This window comes from Phalacrocorax carbo, chromosome 4, assembly GCF_963921805.1.
Source record: "Phalacrocorax carbo chromosome 4, bPhaCar2.1, whole genome shotgun sequence".
Taxonomy (NCBI): domain Eukaryota; kingdom Metazoa; phylum Chordata; class Aves; order Suliformes; family Phalacrocoracidae; genus Phalacrocorax; species Phalacrocorax carbo.
The window spans coordinates 45,509,449-45,532,663 of NC_087516.1; the positions used below are offsets into that span (position 1 = coordinate 45,509,449).

At 35.4% G+C, this 23,215-nt stretch overlaps 1 protein-coding gene across 2 annotated transcripts in view; it reads left to right on the forward strand.

Annotated features, from left to right (window-relative positions):
* Positions 1–23,215, forward strand: part of FSTL5 (follistatin like 5) — a 332,186-nt gene that overhangs the window by 172,162 nt on the left and 136,809 nt on the right. For both annotated transcript variants that reach the window (XM_064449779.1, XM_064449780.1), the window contains exons 5-6: positions 2,718–2,914; positions 15,743–15,863. In XM_064449779.1, coding sequence (XP_064305849.1) covers positions 2,718–2,914; positions 15,743–15,863 — 318 coding nt within the window. The remainder of the gene's footprint in view (positions 1–2,717; positions 2,915–15,742; positions 15,864–23,215) is intronic.

The following is a 23,215-nucleotide window of genomic DNA, read 5'->3' on the forward strand; positions in this document are numbered from 1 at the left end:
ATTTTCCATTTCTTTTCCTAACTCAGACCTGTAGAGACTTATCAAAGATACTGTGATAAATCCAGGTTTTCACAGATGTTAAGTAAACTGCTTTACTTATGTTGTATATCTTTAAGGTGGAAATATCTCTTTGCAGGTTTAGAATTGCATAATGAGAACTATTTGATCAAAAATAATTTACAGGGCATAAAATCTGGACGTGGTAACTAGGTCTGAGCAGTATAGTATCTAAGAAATAGGATTTGTGTTTCCACCCCCGGCCAGGAGTATAGGTAAAATGGCGTTAGACTTCAGCTGAACCAGAATAAAACCAAACTCTCTCTGAGGATACCGCAGCCAAAAAGTTATCTGGGGGAGGCAAAGATGATATTTGTTTTCCTGGCCCAGTCTTTGGACTTCACCCAAATGAATTAGAGTATGTTAAAGTTAAGGGCTTTCTTCCCTTCCCACCACCTGGAGCTTGCATCCATTCAGATGGAAAGATCTGCTCACCGCAGCTCCAGAATGGCTAAGGAATGTTCCCCTACTGAGTATTTCTGTATTAGACCCCTCAAAAGGAGTCACATAAAACTTGACCCTTACCAATTTTGTGGCTTCACTCTCCATGCCTCTGGCAGGTAAGGAGAAATATGCAAATACATGTAATTCAGTGTGTCAGTTTGTGCTGGTTTTGGCTAGGATAGAGTTAATTTTATTCACTGTAGCTGGTATAGTGTGTTTTGGACTTGCTATGGGAATAGTGTTGATGGCTCATTGATGTTTTAATTGTTGGTAAGTAGTGGCTAAGTTGATGCTAGGTAGTGCCTACACTAGTCAAGTACTCTTCCAGCTCCCCATGCTCTGCCAGGGGCACAAGAAGGCAGGAGGGAAGGGGGCACAGCCAGGACAGCTGACCCCAACTGACCAAAGGGATATTCTATATTATATGACATCATGCTCAGCATATAAAGCTGGGGAAGATGAAGGAGGGGGGGGGATGTTTGGAGTGATGGCGTTTGTCTTCCCAAGTAACCCTTACACGTGATGGAGCCCTGCTTTCCTGGAGATGGCTGAGCACCTGCCTGCCCATGGGAAGTGATGAATTAATTCCTTGTTTTGCTTTACTTGCATGCATGACTTTTGCTTTTCCTTTCATTATATTATTACTGTTGTTATTACTATTATGCTTTTGCTTTACCTGTTGAACTGTCTTTATCTCAACACAGGAGTTTTCTCACTTTTACTCCTCTGATTGTCTCCCCTACCCCGCCGGGGGAGACTGAGCGAATGGCTGCGTGGGGCTTAAGTGTCGGCTGGGGCTAAACCACGGCACAGTTAAATATAGCTTGCTTTTGCTTATTTCTTTTACTTCAGTTGGGATTTCCAGGTAGCTACATAACAGGCAGTGGCTTTTAGAAGGAAAAAAAAAAGAATGGTAGAGTGGTTTTGACTCCTAAAAACATTTTGTCTACTTCCACAATTTAACTTCTGTTGTAGAAGTCCTCTCCTAGATCTGAGTCTCACTAAGCTAGTAAGAAGCATTTAGGAACTTTTTCTCTCTCTACCTTATGAAGTGGTGATGGAGTTGTACATAGTGTTACAGTCACAATAATAATGATTATATACTGTTAAATGTACCAAAATATCAAACTCCAGTCTCATACATGTATATTAGACATTTCTTAAATGAGATCCACTTGCCTAAGCAGTTTCTGTGAGGTAAATAATTGTTCATCATTAATCCCTGTATCTTCGTTGTAGCATCTAAAAAGAATGGAACGTGGCTTTCTTTGCTAATCAGGTTATTGCTCTGGCCTTGAATTCGCTGCTTGAAGTTAACTTAAGAAGTAGCTAAGTGTAAATATATGTTTGCAACAAATACATGGTATTTTGCTGGCCCGCAATTACATTTCTCATCTTATTAAAAACTTTTGAAATACTAAGGTTACCTTAATAAAAACAGAAACTTCCAAACTGATTCTCTGTTTAATTTAAAATATACAGCAACTGATGGAATACTAGATGTATACTATATTGTGCCTTGCTTTAGAATAAGTAGTGATTGTAATAACTCTAAGTAGGACATTTGCTGTAGCAATTTACGCTTTATAGAAGGCTTGATAATCAATAAACTAGATCTTGTCAAAGATCTCCTTTCTCTTCCAGAGAAGGCAATCCCACCTTCTCTCATTCAAGTAGGTTTGGTATGTCTGGCAAACGAGAAGGTAGAGCTAGCTTGTGGGTATTCAAATGTAATTTCTACTTTCTGAAGTAAAATATTATTATGAAATATATATTCTTCAAAATGCATCATTTTTTATCATATTTGCAGGTTTTACTGCATATATTACATGCAGTATTCACTCTTTGAATGTTTATACAAAATGCTTTACCAAAGGTAACATTTTTAAAAATCTTCAGATGTACCTTTCCAGAATGATCTAAATGAAAGAAGTAGAGGCTTGGAGGCGGTTAAAACTTCCCTTAGTTTCCATACACAGACCATTTTGTCTACAGAAACTATCTAGAAGTGCAGGAAGTTTTTGGCCTTAATCTGAAGACCAGACAAGGAAACTGTATGGATCAAACTACTACAGGATAAATTCCTTGCCTCATAGAGCAACCCTGTTGATATTATTATAAGAAGTTAATACTCCTTGCTTTTCCTTTTTTTTTTTCTCATTTACTTTTGAACTCTTAATGCAAAATCAAAATAATCTTGTGTATTTTCTTTTCAGGGGATAAATGCAAACCTACTGAATACACCAAATTGAAAAACATGTTACTGGATCTACAAAACCAGAGATACTTTGCACAATCAAAAGATAAAACCCTTGATGAGAAAATGGCTTTAAAGAAACTTCTTGTAGATCAAATGTTTAATTATTTTGATTCAGACAACAATGGACTTGTGGATACTAATGAATTATCGCAGGTAAGAATCAGGTTTTGTTTCCAGTAGCACAGTAGCTATTCAGTTGTCTTTGTCAGGACCTACACACATGGAATACTATGTCTTAGGATGCTTTCACTTTAGAAAATATATGAGTCTTTGAGGTGGAAAATTTCATTGAAGAATTTTGGAAAAGCAGAATTATTCAGAAATTCTGCAATGATTATTCAGGAATTTGAATTCAATGCTTTGGGGTATACCTTAGGAGGTTAAAACACTATAGTTTGCTGTCACCATGAGTATTTTTATTATCCACAGCATGCTACCATAAATTTAATTGTATAAATGTATTTTAGAAGTTGAAAACTATTAAAGTGATATTTTAAAACACTGCTGCAATACTAAATAAGTATTATTGCTTTATACAAGTTAGGGCTAGACAAGTATAGAAGTAATCTTGGAAAGAGAGTTCATGGTAGTCTCTAAACAGCAAACTATCTAATTACAGATCTAAACCAATTGCTTTGGCAGGCATGGTAGCTTTAAATAAATAAATAAAAGTAGGTTTAAATAAAGGTAGCTTTAATCTACATCAGAAGGGTTAACTCAAAGTGTGTTATTATGGCAAATGTGCTTTGATTTACTAGATAAGGTAGTAGTTCATGCGTGAGAAAACTAATAATGGCAGAGCTATGTTAATGACTCTAATACTAGGCAGCCACTTAAAAATTCAGGAAAAGTAAGATTTGTTAGATGCCACTGTTGATGATTATCCTATGGTTTAAGTTGTGTGGCAGTGTTAAGAAATATTTACAAGTGAATATGTAATACCTAAGGTGTTAAGCTGGAGTTATAATTTCCATACAGTTAACTTCTCAAGTCTTAGTGGCAACTCCAGGACCAAAGTCTGCATGCAAATGTAGGTATCATTTAAAATATTAATACATTATCTGTTTTAAAAAACAATTCTAAAGTATTTTCTGTACTTCATAAGATTGGGCTTTCCTGCTGTATTTTAGACTCTTTCAGAACTTATGCTTTCAAGTCAATTTGGTGCCTGTATATATTTTACAAATAATACTTTTTATGTGAACATACTATATGAATACATAACATACATAGGAGTCACAGAGATAGATCTGCAAATTATATTTAATGCCTATAGATATATATCACTAATACCTGAAACAGTGTAATACTGATTAGTGTATTGGTTTGCAGTCTAAAGAAACTGAATTTGAAATCCATCTTTATTTTACCACTCAAAAATAGCTTGACTTTGTTGCCATAGCCATCATGTAATTACTGGAAAATAGTGGAATACTTTCGCCACTACAAATCCATTATTTAATTGTCAGTGAATCATGGTCTTTTCATTAAAGGAACAGGACTAAAGTACTAGTGCTGAAGGTCAGCATCAAAAATATTTTGCAGAATTTCCAGGTGTGTATAATGAAACAATTCTTTATTCAGTTGCTACTCATATACTTTTCCTCTTTCCTTTGTTTCTTTGTGTCAAACATAGTTCAAAAAAAAAAATTCCATTATGGTGTTTTCAAACTTTCTGTATGTACTTTTCCCACATACTTTTTCTTCTATGAAAATGGATTTATAATAGCAACTGTGAAGTAATGCTTTTTCATAAGTATGGAAACAGGTCAAACAGCCTTAAAAACCAAACACGGTGCTCTGTGTTTTTGCTAAAATTCATTTTGGAAACGTCAATTTATTTAATCTAAAGAATTATGTAAAATAAGTTCATTGTTAGCACTGTGTGGTTTGCTATTGTATGTTTTGCGAGACACACAATGGACTAACCTGTTGCCCTCAGAATAGCTCTTTAGTCAGTTTGAACAGATAAAGAAAAAAAAAGCTATACCTATTCCTCATGAAGCTTTCTTGATAGCAGAAGCTTCAGCTGAGAACCTTTGTCTCTCTTTCACATGACAAAATGAAACACTGAATCACCTTTGTGAAACACAGAATAGTGAATGGCTTTGCGGTTAAGAGCCCAGCTCCTGTATAACCTCAGTTTGTGTAAATCTTTGTTTTCATCTGATGGAGGAAGATTTTAGCCTGCATATTTACTGAAAACAAACCAGGTATATGAGTCAGTCCTCTCTGATGACTTAAAACAAGATGACAAATTAAAAAAACTCTTCAGAGCAATATCTTTGGATGAAATTCCTTGCTTCTCAGAGCATTATCTTTGATTATTGAAGACCTGACGCTTTTTTTCCATCCTCCTGTGGTTCAGCCCTGCGAATGTTTTTTGTTCTTGTTGAACATAAAAGCTTGATAAATCATGATTGTTTTGCAAAGTGGGATAAGACTCTTGCTCTCTTCTGCCCTTAGTGCATATGATAGTTATCAGTATTTCTAAAAGTTGGAATTGCTGTAGTAGGAGAAAAGAAACAGAAAGGCCTTGTCTTGAATACACTATCTAGAGTTTATTGAATCATAATGTGAGAGAGGTCCCTGCCACTGAGGGAATGCTGGGCTCATTAACTTTCTTGAGAATGTGACTATTGAGGGGGAAGGAGGGGTGGTGGTGGAAGAATGTTAGGAAGGTCTTTGAACTTCCCCAGGGCTGAATGGGGCACTTCATTCTACTCTTGAAAATGTTCTCAGGGTTAGGAGAATTTTTCTCAGTTGTGCTTGCAATACAGCCAAAATTTTGAAATCTGCAGACCTGACATAAATAATAGTGCATTTTAAATTTAATCCTATTAAAGGAATATGAAAAATAACATGTTTGTTGTAGAAAACAGCAAGGACTCCTGAAGTTAATTTATGTTCACATGAATATTGAACTTCAGTTTTTAGTGCATCTTAAATTTTTACATCTCTTCAATCTTGCTGTGCAATGAGTACAATCATGTTCTTGTATTACACTTTATTATCTCGTAGGCATCCATATAGTCATCCTACCTAATGTAAAATTGAGATGAATCAGTTGGAGATTGGAAATCGTGACAGCAACATTCCAATATTTATTGATGTATTTTGGATCAGAAATTGTAAGGTTCTTGCATTTGCATCCCAATGCAAGAAAAACAAATACTCCTCTCCAGAAAAAGCAAAAATAGTGCTTTTTATTAAAAAAGCTATTTCAAATAGAAAGTTTAAAAAAATGTTTCAAGAATTATAACAATAAATTAAAAATTGGCAGGCTATTTTCTTCTTTTATGTGAATCCAGGTATAATTTTTTCATGGCTTTGTAGTCTAATACAGAATTACAGTTGAAAAATAATTACAAGTGTAAATGTCAGGCAAGGCAGTCTGCAATGAAGATAGAAAAGCAGTGGGATTATGTAGCTCCATGCAAACTAAGCTGAACGTATTTTTTCCCATATAAATTATTCTCTGACTTCACTGCTAAGCCTAACTCATTCAGTGTTCCAGTTTCCAAATCCTATATTGGCAAGTCAGATGTGGCTTGATTTTGAAAGGATTTACTGATGAAGTTAACCTTTTAGATGACTCCCGTTTTGAGAGGTAGGTATTAATCAGAAAGAGTATCTACCCTTCCAAAAGGGTGGGCTATGAAATAGGCAGAATTTTAATTATCTTCATCTAACGTAAATGCAATATATATCTGAAACATTTCTAGTAAAGTGGGGTGGTTCCTCGAAAGGTTTGTTTTGTTTTTAAAGCACTTTGAAAGTATTTAAATGAATCCAGAATAAAGGAACGTAATTGATTCTTCTGGCTATCTATGAATATTCAGTTGTTAACAGACTTGCTTGTTTATCTATTGTTTTTTATCTTATGCAAAAACAAACTGGAATTTAATACAAAGTTATAAATGGAATGTCAGTGTTTCTATCACAGTAGACTGCTTGATTACTCTATATTGTTGTTGCTGTATAGAAGAGAAAAAACATCAAAAGTATTATGGGAGACATAGGAATAAAATGTGTTTTTTTCTGTGATTAATGTGGTTATCCCTGCATGATGAAATTGCCATTTTATAAACAGTGAGCCTTTTCTGGTTACCATCAGTGAAAGATGCATAAACTCTAAGAATACTTCATCTTGCTCAACAGTGAAATTCAAGTTGTTCTGTGTGTGAAAGTGAAAAAATCTATACTTGATTAGACTTAGAGCAGCGTTCCTTCTATTTATTTTTTATACTAGTGAGCTAAGAAAGCAAAATTTTATAGAAAAGGGAAGTTACATAGTCTGAAAGCAAGTTGAATATATAATAGTAATAAATTTTCCTCTCCCTGCTTTTTAGTTATCTATTTTCTGGAGTCAAAGAAAGAATTTAGCATCTTTAACTATGAACTAATATCTGTAATTTCAAATGCCTGGATATATTTCTGTTATTTACCAGGTTAACATAGGACAAATGAAAAAACATTACATTTCTATAAAAACTCATCCTTATATCTGCATCTTACGTCGATGTTCTCTCAGTGTAACTTAATTACTGTTAGTGAGACCAAACAAAAACAATTAAGAAACAGCCAAAGGAACCACTCACTTTCAGGAAACTGTACTAAGTTCATAGTTGTTTCAAGGAATGATAAGTTGAAATATGTGAAGTTATGGGAACTGCTAGAAGATTAAATATGCCATTTTCGCATAGCAGTTTAATTTGCTTCAATTACAGGTGACATCGTAAATACAGATTTCTTATAATGTGTAATGAACCTTTGAATAGTGTTATATATCCATGTGTGTCTGTAGATAAATATACATGGTTGGGATGTGGGTGTTGTTATGTATATATAGCATCTTTACATAAAGCATCAATTCAAAATTTCTAATGTAAAACATACTAAAAAAGAAACAAATTTTAAGTAGGGAATTAAGCACTATAGTCTTTATGGCTACATGTAGGCATGCGTACTTTTCTCAGGAATATGCCATACCTTAGAAGAATACACTCCCTGTAGATGAGTAGAGCTGTATCTATAAATGGCTTGGTTAATATATAGTATCTTAAAAAAATGTAATCTGAAAGAATTATACATTTAATTGATTTGTTTAATACAGCACTTAATTGCTGCTAAATGTATAGGTAAAATAACATTTTAATTAGTTTCCTCCTGTTTATTTTTTAAGTTGGGTTTTTTTTCTCAGATTTGCTTCAATCACTGTCAGTTATTACATTTGGTAACAAACTGTTGCTTGTTTGTGAATTGAACGGATGTGTGTCCTTTTTTTATGCAATGACTTGGCCTGGATTATGGTTCCATCTTTTCCTTCAAAGATTAAGATTCCTCAGCTGTGTTCCCTATGGTGTGCCACTGAGATCTGAAAGAAAAAATTAACTTCTGGTCTTCTTTCTGTGTTAATGATGATAATGTTGCACTTTGATGCCAGCTGATGGCACTTGTTTGCACAGCTACAGCTTATGTCAGTTGCACCTTTTCTGTCAGCATTATCCGCTCAAACTCTGATCAAAATAATTTGTGGAGCCCTGAACTTTAAATTTTTGCCTTTATCACTTTTGATTTTGCATCTTAGGAGTGGTACTACTATGTGTTGTATGGAGGACTTGGAACTGAGAGAAGGGATAATAAGCCTATCTCCTCTTTTTTTAATTTTTAATCAACTTTGGTGTTTCCTACACGTGGCATAGGTAGAAGTATACTTTGCCTGTTAAGATGGAGGTCTATTTATTTTCTGCCTATTAATTAGGTATACCTTATTATTTAGGTTGTATTATCTGTCTTTACTATCACTAATCTAAGAAAAACAGAACATACTCTCTATTCACTCCTAGATTCAAAATAAAAACAAGAATCCTACATGAAAAAAGAAAAGATAATTTTTTAGGGATTAGTAGTGAGATATAGTTTACAAACACTGTGGTCATAGTGCTAAACCCTAACATCTCGAACTGTGTTTGCTGCCTTCGCTTTTATCAAGTAGAAGCACTTCCCATTATTTTTCTTGCATAATGGATAATTCAGTTACCCTGCTGGATTAGAATTTAGTTATTTAGCTACTGGAATGGCATGTAAAGAAAAAAAAGGCTATGAATAACTTCTAGAATTATATTAATTTTACCCTATATCTAGGTATTAGATTAATACCCTTGTGTATATATTTATAGCATGTGAATATTTATACCTGGGTTGACAGCTTGAAGTCTAACTGCTAGATCATCTTGCAGCTATGAATCTCTCAGTTTCTGGTTAGGAAGAAAGTCCATGCATAAAGTCTGAGAAGAAATATTTTTAAACAAGACCTTAGACACCCAGCTGTGTGGGCACAATCTAGTGATTGACTAATGCAAAATATAGAAAAAATCAGTTTCTGAAGCTGGGGTTACCTAGAGTATTCTTTCCTCTAGCCACTGATATTGAAGTTAGGCCAAGCAGTTATGCTTCTTCAGTTACTTCTGTCTGGTTCAATGATTCTTAAATTCTGCCTATGAAAGAGTGTCCTTTTGAAACACAACAACAAGTTGTGAAGGAAAATGGATCCAGCTTCGTTTCCTCTGTAGGTCCAAGGGCTGGTGATAACTGAAAGCAGACACAAAGTATAATGGTGCAGGATTTTTTTGAGGGTGCTGGGGTTCTTTAGTCTGGAGGCTGAGGGGAGACCTTATCACTCCCTACAACTACCTGAAAGGAGGTTGTAGCGATGCAGGGGTCGGCCTCTTCTCCCTAGTAACAAGCGATAGGACCAGAGGAAATGGCCTCAAGCTGCGGCAGGGGAAGTTTAGGTTGGATATTAGGAAAAACTTCTTCACCGAAAGGGTTGTCAGGCATTGGAACAGGCTGCCCAGGGAGGTGGTGGAGTCTCCATCCCTGCAGGTATTTAAAAGAAGGGTAGATGTGGTGCTTGAGGATATGGTTTAGTGGTGGACTTGGCAGTGATAGGTTAGCAGCTGGACTCAAACTTAAGGGTCTTTTCCAACCTTAACAATTCTATGATTCTATGATTTTGTTTGCACTCTTTACAACATTGTTTTCTGTTGGTTAGCTCTGAAGGCAGACACAGGGTGCTGTAGTTCTGGGTCTAATTCTGAGGTGCAGAATTTTACCCATGCCATCTATGTGGTACTAGTACCTATTCTGGTCCCTTACTGTGGGCTAGACATCTATGACTTCAGCATTATACTTACATACATCTATAATTGTGTCCATCTAAGGACACATTTACATCTTCTGAGTCAGATTAGGTCTTCCCCCTGCTAAGTGTGGAATTGGAAAGGCAGGGAAGTGTGACTGTCATTGGAGTAGTTTTCAGAGAGAAACCTCATATCTGAGCAGCATAACTCAATTGGTATGGGACAGTACCAAAATAATGCCCCTAACTGGAATTGAGTCTATGCCTTTACATGCCACTCCATGTGGGTTTACGAGTTCAGATCTCTGTTTGCTCACGGATCTCTGTGTCATGACCCATTCTGTGACGCAGAAGTCCTATATCTTTACTCTATCTCAGATTCCTGAAGTTATGCCCTACTGCAGACTAAATAAAAGATGGTGTGCTGCCCTACAGAACATGCTAGTAAATTGTAAGAATACTGATTGAACTGAGTTAAGGGAAGTTAAAGTAAGGAACAATTTACCAACCTTTACTATTATTTTGATTTCATAAATGATCAATTCTTTTACTTTCCATGAAATTATACTGCCATGGAAGATGGTGAAACAAGGTAATTGAACCCCCTTGTGTAGTCAGAATTAATTTGGAGTACAATTCCTACAGTGTTTGATGTACTCTATGTAGCTCAAGCACTGAGTAATACTGTTGTGATGAGACGCTTTTAGGAAAGATGAACACACATGAGCTGAAATACAATATTCCCTGTAAAGGAAGTTACTGTCCATAGTTGTATTTCTGTAACATTTTCTTTGGGGAAGGACATAGACACCACCAACCACAAGCAAGTAAAAAACCACTTACTGACAAAATTTCTGGTGAGGTGGACTAATACAGGAAATGTTGTGTTATTTGTGATCTAGTTTCATATCATCTGCAGACTTTTCATTGTGGCTGTCAGAAATCAAATTGAAATGAATGAAACAATCTATTCTGACATGCAGTTTGTAATTTTTAATCAGATTACCTTTCCCAGTCTTTTAAAATTTGGAGTACTACCTACTAAATTCCTGAGAGGTTTTGAGCTTAGCTAACAGTATGCTGTTTCACAGGAAATAAATAATTGTGTATTATATCTCTCAGAAAAATACAGCATTTTCCAAATAATATGAATTCCTTCTTCATGTTTCAAAGACAATTCAGTTCTTAAGGATAAGGTTCATAGTTTAGAAAAGCCATATTTAATTTGAAAATTTAGATAAGTTTCTAAGTTTTCAGTATTTATGGGGTTCCCCAATAGACCATAAACACAGCAGCAGTTTTGCTGTACGTCTTACCTTTTACCTGTTCATGATACAGAAAGTAAATACTTCACTTTCTTTATGGAAATGTTAAGTAAAATTTGTAAGCCTAAATATTTGTGAACATTCTTTGGTATGAATTTTCACCTCAGAAGTCTGAAATCAAATAATCTCGTGTATGACTTGTATGGCACAATCATAAAATTATGCAGATCATCTTAATGAGGCTTTAAACTTTATAGTAAGAATTTTGTTTCTTGCGTGTGACTCACTAAAACTTTTGCCTCTTTTTATCTTGCCTCCCTAACTAATTACTGTCTGTTTAGTTTAACCAGAGAGTAGACAGGCTGGGTTTAAAGAATTGGCTCAAGTATCAGTTTCCTTGAATTTCACTCTTCTCTCCTTCATGGACAGTGATTAATAGAATTTAAAACTTAAGGCACAAGGCACGCTGTTAGATCATCTGTGATACACCATCATCTAATCTAACTTGTGTATCATAGCTGTGGAATTTTGTTCTATTTGTCCTACACTTTTAATTAAAAAACACACAATGTGTATTGCTTTTGGCTGAAGCAAAAAAAGTCTGCAAGGAAGTGTGCAGCCTTGATTTGAAAACATCAAAGGGAACTTAAGAGTCCCAGGATTCAAGATTCATTGTTTGTGTAGCTTTTCTTTTCTGGTTTCAGAGGTGTTATTCATTTTTCTTGTCCTATTAACGTTTTTGTTTGCCAAATTGAAGCACCCATATTTATTTTTTCCCCCTGTGAAAGTACTTCTGGAATGTGATAAGGTCAATTCTTAGTATCCCTTTTAAAAACAACCAACCAAACAAACAAAAAAAAACCAACCCCAAACCCAAGAAAACTCCTGCTCCCCCACCCCCCTGAACAAAAAACACCCCAAACCTGTAAAGATTGATTTTTCTTAGCTCTTTTAATGTAAAGTCTGTTCAGCAGGATTTTGATTACTTTTATGGATCCCTTCTAACTTGAAAAGTTGCCTCCTAGTTTTTCAACATTAAATTTTAATATGTGCAAGTCAAAAATGAATGTTGTGTTTTAACTTCAGTCCCACCATTGCATTTCTACCCTCACTTACCTTGTTACACTTCAGAAAAACATACTGCTTGATTAGGCTACAGAATGATCCTGGAATTTATGAGGCTTCCTTATCTACAGCTAATCCTGCCTCTTTTTCAGATAAAATGCTTTCCAGGGCCCATTTATCCTCATTAAGGTACGGTCTAGGTTCTTATTTTTAGATGAATGACCTTACATTTGGCTCTATGAAACACATCCTTTTTCTGAAAGCATCCAACTATGTGATCCATTTCATTCCATATGCTGCCCTGTCCTTCTCCTCCTTATTATTCACCTCAACAGTATAAACCATCTGCCAATTTTCTCTTCATATTTATTTTTAAATTATCAAAAAAGATTGGGATGAGACCCCAAACTTTCAAAATCCCACTGGGTTATTTCAGCCACTGATGATTCCTTCCTTACCGACATCTGGTTTTTCAGGTTTTGCAAATACTGACATTATTATTCATGCAGTATATGCCTTATTGATACTGCATAGTATTATTTTTTGTTTTGTAATAACGTAGGGTGTAAAATAATAGATCCTTGTAGGTATTTTTAATGTTTTGCAAGCTGCCTTTGTAAATCAAATCCCTTACATAAGTAAAAGAAAATGAAAAATGGGCTTGCCTGACAGGCTGTATTTCCTAGAAGATGGTGTTAAAATATCATGTCGTGACAGCATTTAGAAACACAAAAAATATTCACAGTCTTTATCTGTGAACTCCACTGTTTATTTCTCAAACCTACACTGACAATTTTTCTTTCCCTGTTTGAATATGTGCACTGTGTAATTACATTTCCCACCTTATGGAGTTTCACTGATATGTGAAGATCTGTTAAAAGGTAATTTCACAAGAAAAAGGTCTCCTCAGCCGGTGAGTTAGAGACACTTGTGAACAGGCAGTTTGTTCCTGATGGTTTTAAAACACTTGATGCTAACAAAAGTTGCTAAGTGATTTCTCGGTTGGCTAATGGCTTGGTAAGTAGTCAGCTTTGTTTTGCTACAGTCTCATATAGGTTGTAATTTCATATCACAGTCGATCTGATGTAACTTCCGGTTGCTACAGAAACAGGTAATTTTTTTCAAAATCCAAATCCCCATACCCTAGTACCTATTCTGAGTTGTACCTCTTGTGATAGAATATTAATCCCCCACACCTTCAAGAGAAAAAACCCAACCCAACCAACCAAAATTGCCACAAAGACTGATTTTGCTTTCCATCAGAGAGTTGATCTGATCCATAGATCACGTTGCAGAGTCAGGAGATGGCTAGATCCAGCACAAGAGAATTCCTATTGGGTAAAAATTGGAACCGCCCTTTTAGCAGCATAATCACAGATAAGTAAGATTAATCATGATAAGAAATCGCTTCTATACCTTCTAAACCCTGTCTTTATGGACATTTTTAGAGGGTTTATCAAAACTGAGTGTATTTTCCAAAAAACGTAAAAGTATATTGCCAGCATAAAGATTTTAATATATAAACAAACATTGAATCTTATATCTATAACCAAAATTTACTGAAGATAAAAATTAAATAATTGCCAGGAAATTAAACCATACCTGTCCATAGCATCATTCTTGGAAATATCTCAATTATTCTGGCTAATCTTTTTTTAATTATTGTTATTTTCAATAAAATTGACCAATTATATATTAAAAGCAGCGTAATACAGATTTGAACTCAAAGGATTGAAGCTGAGAACACTAATATGCAATTAAAAATGTGGTACTGTACTGCCAGGTGTTGGTGGGCTTTAACAAAGTATTTATTGGACCACCTTAGGTGTAAAGTTTAATCCTTGTTTGTATGGTTGAAGCTAGTGAAAACAAGTGTTTTGAACTATTTCACACCACCTTTTATCAAAAGCAGAGGAACAATACTTCTCACCATAAATGTTGCTTTTTCATGAACTAGCTATTATTTTAAGCACATCTCATGGCCTTGAAATCTCAGATTTCTTCCAGAGGTTTTCAATACACGCCATCGTATCTTTACTACTACTTCTATAACTGCAGTGGGCTTAGCATTATTAATTTTTCCCAGACTACATTTTTGTCCTTTATGCACCAGCTGTAAGATCTACACAATTTTATTTTTTTCTTAAGTCAGTTTAATGTGAACTTAATAAACAGGCTTTTAGCTAGCACTAATATTCAGGTAGCATAGTGTGTATCTATATGAATAGCTAAAGCTGGTTTTGTGGTGATTTTTCTTATCTTTGCAAATGTTTTTCATACTTTCTAATGTACTAACAAGCTTATTATCTTTTATAATGCTTTTATACTAATATATAGAAGATTACTTCTGGTAGGATAAAATGTTTGTGTCCTTTCTCTTTCCTCTAATGCTGCTTTTATTCTCTATTATTTGTTTAGAAATTTTCTATTTACATGAATAACTGGATGCATTCCTTCCTATTCCTGCTGATTCCCTTGCAGAGCAACTGCAACACGAAAGCCTCTGTATCCCGTTTTTCAGAAGCTATCATATGATAATACAAATATAATGGTTTTGCTGTTATTTGGGGAGACAGGTAGAGGGTAGGAAGAGTAATTATGTTACTAAGGAATTAACTATAGTTTTATTCATCTTTTCTGTGTCTGATACAAAACTTGAAACTGTGCAACATTACAACAAGGAGTTGTATTAGGTTTGGTTCTTTCAGTGATGTGACAGTGTTTTTCATACATGCACCGTGTAAAATGAGAATTCTGAGTATTTGTTATTAGCATCTTAAAATTTCCTTGGATGGAATTGAGGTAGATGTCTACAACATACACAGACTCTAATCCAAAATGGTGCACAAATTAAAGAATGTTTCTCTGGGAGAAGTTCATTTGAGTTAAAAAACTAATAAATAATAATTATGATCTATTTACAAAGTGTATGTGCCCCCATTGAGAAACAGGAGCCTCTTCAGGTCAGCTACTTTTATAACAGGTCTTTGGGAAGATAATAGGCTTGTCAAAAGCCTGTAAGAAGTTGATATCATTAGTAGGGTACTAGGAGTTTATTTTAGTTATTTTTGAAAATGTCTGAAATTTTTTTTTGTGGCTAGGAATTAGACTGAGAGGAAAAAGACATTACGTCATGTGTACTTGGGAAATTATTATTTCAAGTATATTTGAATGTTTCTTAATCACCGTTCCTACACATGTAAAGTAAAATCAGCTTTAACATTCAAAGTGTCTTTATCGTGCTTCTGTCTATCCCTGCTATATATATTCTCTATATACTCTAAAAATTTTGGTGTAATCTCAGTGAGTCTGTCCTAAAAGTATTAACTTTTAAAGCTGCAATAAATAATTACAAAGTAACTGGAAATCCCTGGCTTTACACAGTTGCAGTTCATTGCCCCACAGCAACCTTAAAATGATCTATTAAATGATTATTAGAAACAATTAATTATACCTGAGAACTCTAAGAGCTCAAATGTAATTTCATGGTTATAATTTTCTTGTCAGGTAATAAAACGGGATGAGCTTGGCAAGGATCTGTCTGACTGCTCTCTGTTCGATTTGCTGAAATACGATGATTATAACAGTGACAAGCACCTAGCTCTGGAAGAATTCTATAGAGCTTTTCGTAAGTACAAACTTTAGCTTATTCTTCTTTCAGTTTTCCTTTCTCTCTCTTGCTTTGTCTTTCTAAAATGGCTTTTATTAAATTTTTTAATCTTGATACATCTTGATGCTGCACTTAATGAGTACCATTTAACAGTCATGATATAGTGGAGAACTTCTTAGCAGAAATCAACAAGATCCATTAGCGTCCATATTTCTGAGGGATTTGGGTAATGGAGGATTCTTAGATAATCTTTCTTAGTGCCAACATGCATTGATAAGCCTGTGTTGTGCACGAGTAAGAAGTAGTGTGGTCAAGACGTAATTAATAGAACTGAAAAAGCTAGAACATTTCCCCACACTCTGTATTTATGAGTGCTGATAAGACCATTCTGACAAACCCAGCAACAAATGTACTACTTCTGTTAGGTGCCTTATATCTTCACAGGACTTGGAGAGAGATAGAGATTTGTGGTGTAGTTTTGCCAAGTATTTATTTTCTGAATGCCAAAGGTGTCTGGGGATAAGTATGTACAGCACACACGAACATCTTGACCAAACCACTGGGGTATGGGTCAACATGGTAATGAGTAGCAGAAAGAAGAAAGGTTTTGAGGGATTTTATATGGTATGTTATGTGCAATATAAGATACATCCATATATTTTGTATATCCGGATCAGAACTGAAAATTTTCACTCTTATCTACTTCAGATCTAAAACTGAATCTTGAAATCTGACTTTGGTTTCAGTAGCTGTTGCTCTACATTCAGCAACCTGGCAGCATAGCAGATCAAGTTTGTGCTCAGCTCTTCCTATAATTACAGCTTGATTATGTATTGATCCATTAATGTATCTTCATTTTGAGTCATTACAACCTGTTGCTTTAGTCGTCTTATACTTTATCTTTGGATAACTGACAGCTTTCAGCCACTTCAGATGATGTCAAATGAAATAAGATCCAAAACTAACGGAGTTTAAAAACTAAAATGTAATGAATGGATACTGGGCTGCATTAAAAGGAGTGTGGCCAGCAGGTTGAGGGAGGTTATCCTCCCCCTATACTCTGCCCTAGTGAGACCACATCTGGAGTACTGTGTCCAGTTTTGGGCCCCCCAGTTTAAGAAGGATGTCGAACTGCTTGAGCAAGTCCAGCGGAGAGCTACCAAGATGATCAGGGACAGGAGCATCTCCCTTATGAGGAAAGGCTGAGAGACCTGGGTTTGTTCAGCTTGGAGAAGACTGAGGGGGGATCTCATCAATGCTTATAAATATCTAAAGGGAGGGTGTCAGGATGATGGGACTAGGCTCTTTTCAGTGGTGCCCAATGACAGGCCAAGGGGCAATGGGCATAAGTTGAAACACAGGAAGTACCACCTCAATATAAGACAAAACTTCCTTCCTGTGAGGGTGCCAGAGCAGTGGGACAGGCTGCCCAGGGAGGGTGTGGAGTCTTCTTCCCCAGAGACATTCAAAACCCACCTAGACGTGGTCCTGTGCCCTCTGCTCTAAGTGTGCCTGCTCAAGCCTGAGGCGTTGGACAAGATGATATCCAGAGGTCCCTTCCAACCCCTGCCATTCTGTGATATTAGGAAAAAATGGCTGCATGGAAAGCAATAAGAATAAGCATGAAACTAATCATCAAGAAAGACTGCTGAAAGTTTCCTAGTTTTGCCCATTGAGTTCTGCTTTTATTTCCCTGGAAGTCTTTCAGAAAGTGTGATTTGTTGTGATACTGCTTAGCTGAATGAATGGCTTACTGGTCCTTAAAAAAAAACAAAAAACAAAACCAACTTGATCCTGCTCCCTGATGTTATCTGACTGCCTTTCTTGCTGTGTCCTGACACTCATAGTCTCTCCTCTGAGTCACTTACTACATTAGCAGAAAAATATTCACCCTCCAGATCCCAGCCCCAATCCTGCTTATTTTCTGCCAGTTGAGTGACCTGCAGTGAATAAGTGAAGGGTCAGACCATAAGTCATGCAAAAGAAGTGGAAGAAGAGCACAGCCATGAAATGAAGGGAAAGAGGGTGAGGGGGAGAATGGGAGATGTTAGGACTTTGTGGCAGTGAGGTGAATTCATTCATCTGTACCAGGACAACACTAGGAAATACCTTAATTACTTTATTAAAAGTTGTGAAACAAATTTGGCTTATCAAAACACACAGTATTACATAGCATCTATAGAAATGTATCCATGCATTTTCTACAATTATATGGATAGATGTTGTACCTGTAGATCTTGATTATATGCATAGATGTGGAAATATATACAGAAGTGTGTAGGATATATAGCAATCCAAGAAGGTTAAATACACGTTTAAAGCATTAGCATGCTGTTTGCAAACACTGAAACCATGTATTAATGGAAGCATAACATTGTTCTTCCAAATAAGACTTTGATGTGCCTCTGAGGGGCTATTTTGCATAGTCATAAAACTCCAGACATAAGGATGGCTTTTTGTTGTATATTTTTAATGGAATTTGAATAATGAAGATCATTTCCATATGGTTTGTTAAGCCTTGCCTTAATATGAGTGATAATGAAAACACTAGATTGTATAATGTTAGGAATTATTTAGGTTTCTCTTTTGCAAAACATTGGTGGAGAAGACCCTATTTAAATCTATAAGGGTATCTTGTAAGATGACTGCTAGAGCAAGATTCATTCTTCTGTGTAGGGTTTTTAACAAACTCTCTACATGCTCATTACACTGTTTAAAAATGAAATCTAAAAAAAGGTACTAGTTCATTGTACGTTGCATGCCCAACAGGCCAAAGGAATGTGACATACCATTGGTCTCTTTAATTAAGGCAAAACAAATACTCTTGAAATAAATTTGAGGATTAACTTTAGTTCTATTGCATTTGGTCTCGAGAGAGTTTGAATTCAGTCATTCTGACCTACATCAGTAGCATTAACAAAAATTACATAATACTGTAGAAGTATACTAAGCTAAGCAAATCCAAAAGAAATTAAATGATAGCTGCCTGGTCATTTGACTACTGCTCTTAGGCTAAATGAGCTGGCACCAAGCTGAAACCAAGTTCTCCACACAAGCCAAGCCAACCCCAGGCAAAGTGAATGTGACAGCCCCAGACCAGAGACCTGTGTTGTTTGGTTAAAGCAAAGCCTGTGACATTTTGTTGATAATGGCATTTACCAGAGAATTAATATAGACAGGGAATCAGATCCATGTAAGGAAATACACGCAAGAAACACGCCACATCTTCATTCCACACACAAATATCTCCTCATTTAAGTGTCAACTTATGATAGAACAAAACATTTCAGTTTTCTTCAATAAAGCAAAATAGGAATGTTGAGAATACATATTCCACACAAATAAAATTGATTTTTCCCCCAGAATTTTCTTTAACTATTCAATCGTTTCAACTTTGTGTTTCAAAGTTATAATTATGTTATTTTTTAATTATATATTATAATTTTGAAATTATAATTTTGTACAGTATGGAAAAGATTATTTTGCACCATCTTGGACACTTTCAATCATGTAGAACAAATCTAAACCATAATAGGAAAGATTTTTTTAAAAAATACTTCCCCTAACTATGTAAGGAGTGAAAGATTATAACTGAGTAATAGTATTTCCAGGGGATCATCTTCTAAAATGGTATGGTCTTGTTTGTTACTTACAGAACTTTAAAAGGCACAACTGTTACTTGAAATAAAAGATGCTTGTAGAATTTTTGACCCCTAGCAAGGTCAGCTGTCCATTGAGCTTGACAGCATGTCACCGATTTTTCATTCTTCATCTCCACCTTCTTCATCTACATTTATAACCTAATCTCAATTTAATACCTGCTACTCCCAGTGGATTTGCCTCTATTCCTAACAGCAGTGGAGTGGTGGATTTGAGAACTGTTGAACTCTCCTCATTAAAGTTTGTCTGCCCAGCTGCTGGAACAACAGTTACTGACATTTATTCAATCAGAACAGCAGTGGAGAAAATTTGGATTTGCAGTGCTGGAGAAACTGATTCTACTCAAAACTGCTGCATGGAATTAATTTTTTTTTCTTTATTTCTGTAGCTCTAATGGGTTGCTTTTTTAAGTATGGAGAGGGAGTTGAAGAAAGGGCATAGAAGAGAAGCAGTTCTAATGCCTTGTTTATTAAGACAGTCATATGAGCACGGAAAAGCTAGGACTAGGTGGTAGAGGTAGGGGAGGGGAAATAGGGGTCACAGCACCACAGTTTTTGTATGTGGCGGTTCCCCAAGGGTACTTTTTAAGCCAGTTTGTACCGTAAGCTGCTAAAATATAAAATGTACTATGGATAACAAAATTTACTTTTAAAACATTTTTAAATTTGGTGAATATTAAACAGGTCTCAATTTCTAAATGTAGTTGTTCATCAACATCCTGTACTCAGCACAGGATCATGCTGTACAGAACCTTTCAAATAAAAATGAGAAGGCTGGAAAAGGACTGAGAGAAGGCATTAGGGATATTTGTGTCATCAGCCCGAGCCTAAAAATGGGATAGTAATAATCAAGCATACAACTCGCGTGCACATTTCTAGCTGTGATTTCAAATGGTATTTAAAAACACTCGGATAAGATTTTATCCAACACAGTTGGATAGGACTAAAAGCCATCTTCACTATGAACAACCTGCTCCCTTAAAATGGTTTCTTTTTAAAGGATTAGGCAATTACTTTTTATTTCAATATGAATGCATATCTGTGGGATTAATTATCAGTACTGTTTCATTAGCATTTGCAGGTAGGATTTTTTCATTGGCATACTTAATTATAAATTAGAATGTCATTAAAAGATTGTATAAATCAAAATCAAACATGAGTGTAAATTGTAGTGCTTTATGAAAAGTTCCCCACAGCAATTCTATTTTTTTCTCTAGTGGTAGAAAATAAACCACCTTAAGGGCAAAGATTAATCATTGCCTGTTTGAAAGGTATTAACATGCATATAAATATATATCTATACATATATACATGCCTGCTTGTATTCTGTGAATTACTTTTGACAGTCTCATTTTATCTGATTAAATGAGTTCAAAATAAACAGGACAACCAAATGTGAGTAACTGTGTAGAGGAATAAAAATCCCTTTCCCCCTTCAGAAGGTCAGATGCTGAGGTACTAACAGAGAAAAAATGCTTGAGAGGGTGCTCTCTGCCTTGGAGGTTTGTGCCAAGTCCAGGTTCACAAAACGTCACAAGCAGACAAAGATGCTTACAGGCTTCTGTAGAGTTTTACATACTGGCAGGCCTGATGTGGTTTTCTGGGCATCAGCTCTTTTCACTCGTACCAAGAGCGGGTTTTTTGGTGCTATAGCATCTATCTACTAGATATCTGTCTACTAGATGCCATAACAGTTTGACTAGATCAATAGTGTATGCAGAGGCAAGACCGAAAAATTATTTCTGTTAATATAAGAAGATAAACCAGAAACTTTAGCTCGAGCTTGGGACTGAAGGAATCAGCTGGTTCAGTCCTCTACTGCTTCAGCCACATCATGTAACATTCTATCTCAAAAGTGATCCAGCTCCATCTTAGTGTTTTGTTTTGCACTTTTGTTTTCCTTTCCCAGCCAGCCCCAAGCTAAAGGATTTTCTATCAGCAAATGTTTTTTTAGACAGGGAAAAATATATTTAACTTTTTCTGAAAGGGCAGCTGAAAGCCTAAGATGATGGAGCCAAACAAAAGCTAGAAAGGGGGAATACAGATTCTTGAAAGCTTTATCTTCTATAAACAAAAACTCAACCAATGTGCTTCCTTTATTTTTCAAGGATTTTCTTTCTTTGTGTAATGTCTCCTATGGTATCAAGATAATTCTGTGTTTGTTATAAATGCAGTCTCTTTTTGTTGGTTTTCTAGTGCTCTTTTCTAAAATAAATAATCTTATGTGTTTTCATCCTTTAAAGTACCATCTAAAAAGAAATTTCAAAGCAGGTACTTCAGGTGACCTTCATGGTGGGTTGCAAAACCTCAAGGCATACCACAAGCAAGTAAATAGTAATAAATTATTCTGTTTGATCACTCAGCAGATGCAGATGTATATGTAGGCACTTCCCTTTGTGATTGCAGTAGAAAGAATGACACTAGTTTAGGCATTTATGAATAGAACTGATTGAATACAAGGAATACAAATAACAAGTTTATTGTAAATAATAGAACTAAATGCTCTATGTAACAATTGACAGCTTGAATAAATTGAAGGAAAAAAATAGCAATATCTTTCAGAATAATTTTCTGTTGTTAGTATAGAACTATTTTTGATGTTATCTTATGCTCAAAAAAAGGGCCATGGAAGGCCCTCACACTTAGAACTTGAGTGTAAAAATAACCACTAGATGTACATGAAATTGTCAGAAGGAATTAGCTAGCCAAAGCAAAATATGACCTAATTTTATAGTTCCTTCTTCTATTAGTGATGCTTTATAGTTTCATTGGAACTACCTGTGCTTTCAGGTACCACTCAACACTGTTAATAGTATCTAATCTGTTGTGTGGCATGTATTCAGCATCATGTATACTGCTACTGCACATGCTATTGCTTTATATATTTAAAAGTACCTCCAGTTTTGAAATGCTGTTCAGGTCACAGATATCAGGTTCAGATTTCAATCACTCCTTGTTGCCGATGTGTTTGTATGAAGTGATACAAAGACCTACAGTAACAGCAGCTATTACAGAAGTTGATCTGGGCTGAAATTACAGAACTTGCCTTTGGGCTTAGCTTTTAGGAAGAAATGTGAGACCATTGCCTAATATGATTGTCAAACTTGGTGCTTTGTTATGGCTTGAATCATGTGGAAACGCAAGCAACAAGAAGTTCACATAAATACAGGGCTCATTATGATTGCATATGCTTAGTTATTAGATTCTATCAGTCCTCAAAAAATTGTTCTAGAACATGACTGCTTTCATTATGATAGTTTTACTTCTATTTTAATTTGTCAAATTATTACAGGCACATGTTCAAAAATCGTTTTTTGAAACACGTATCTTTATTTCTAGAGCAAAATAGACTAGAATTTAACAACAGAAAAAAAAATCTAAGTATAAAATCTATACTGAACTATTAATTGAAATAAATGCCACTTCCCATTGGCTTCTAGAAGTTATCATCAAGTCCACAAAGCCTAACTCAAAAAAATACTTATTGAATTTATACTTCTAATGACTTCAGTATGAGGTCCCAACTATTGCATTTAATGTAGAATCTGAGTCAGAGCTTTATAACTATGATAAGTCTTCAATAGTAAAACAGGTTAACAAATAGCAGAGGAGAGATTTTCTGAGAGAGGAAGAGGTATTCTGTCTCCTACGACCATTAATTCCTTTTCAGCAACAACTAGTGTGTTTTAGATTGTTCCAGAGGGTATTATA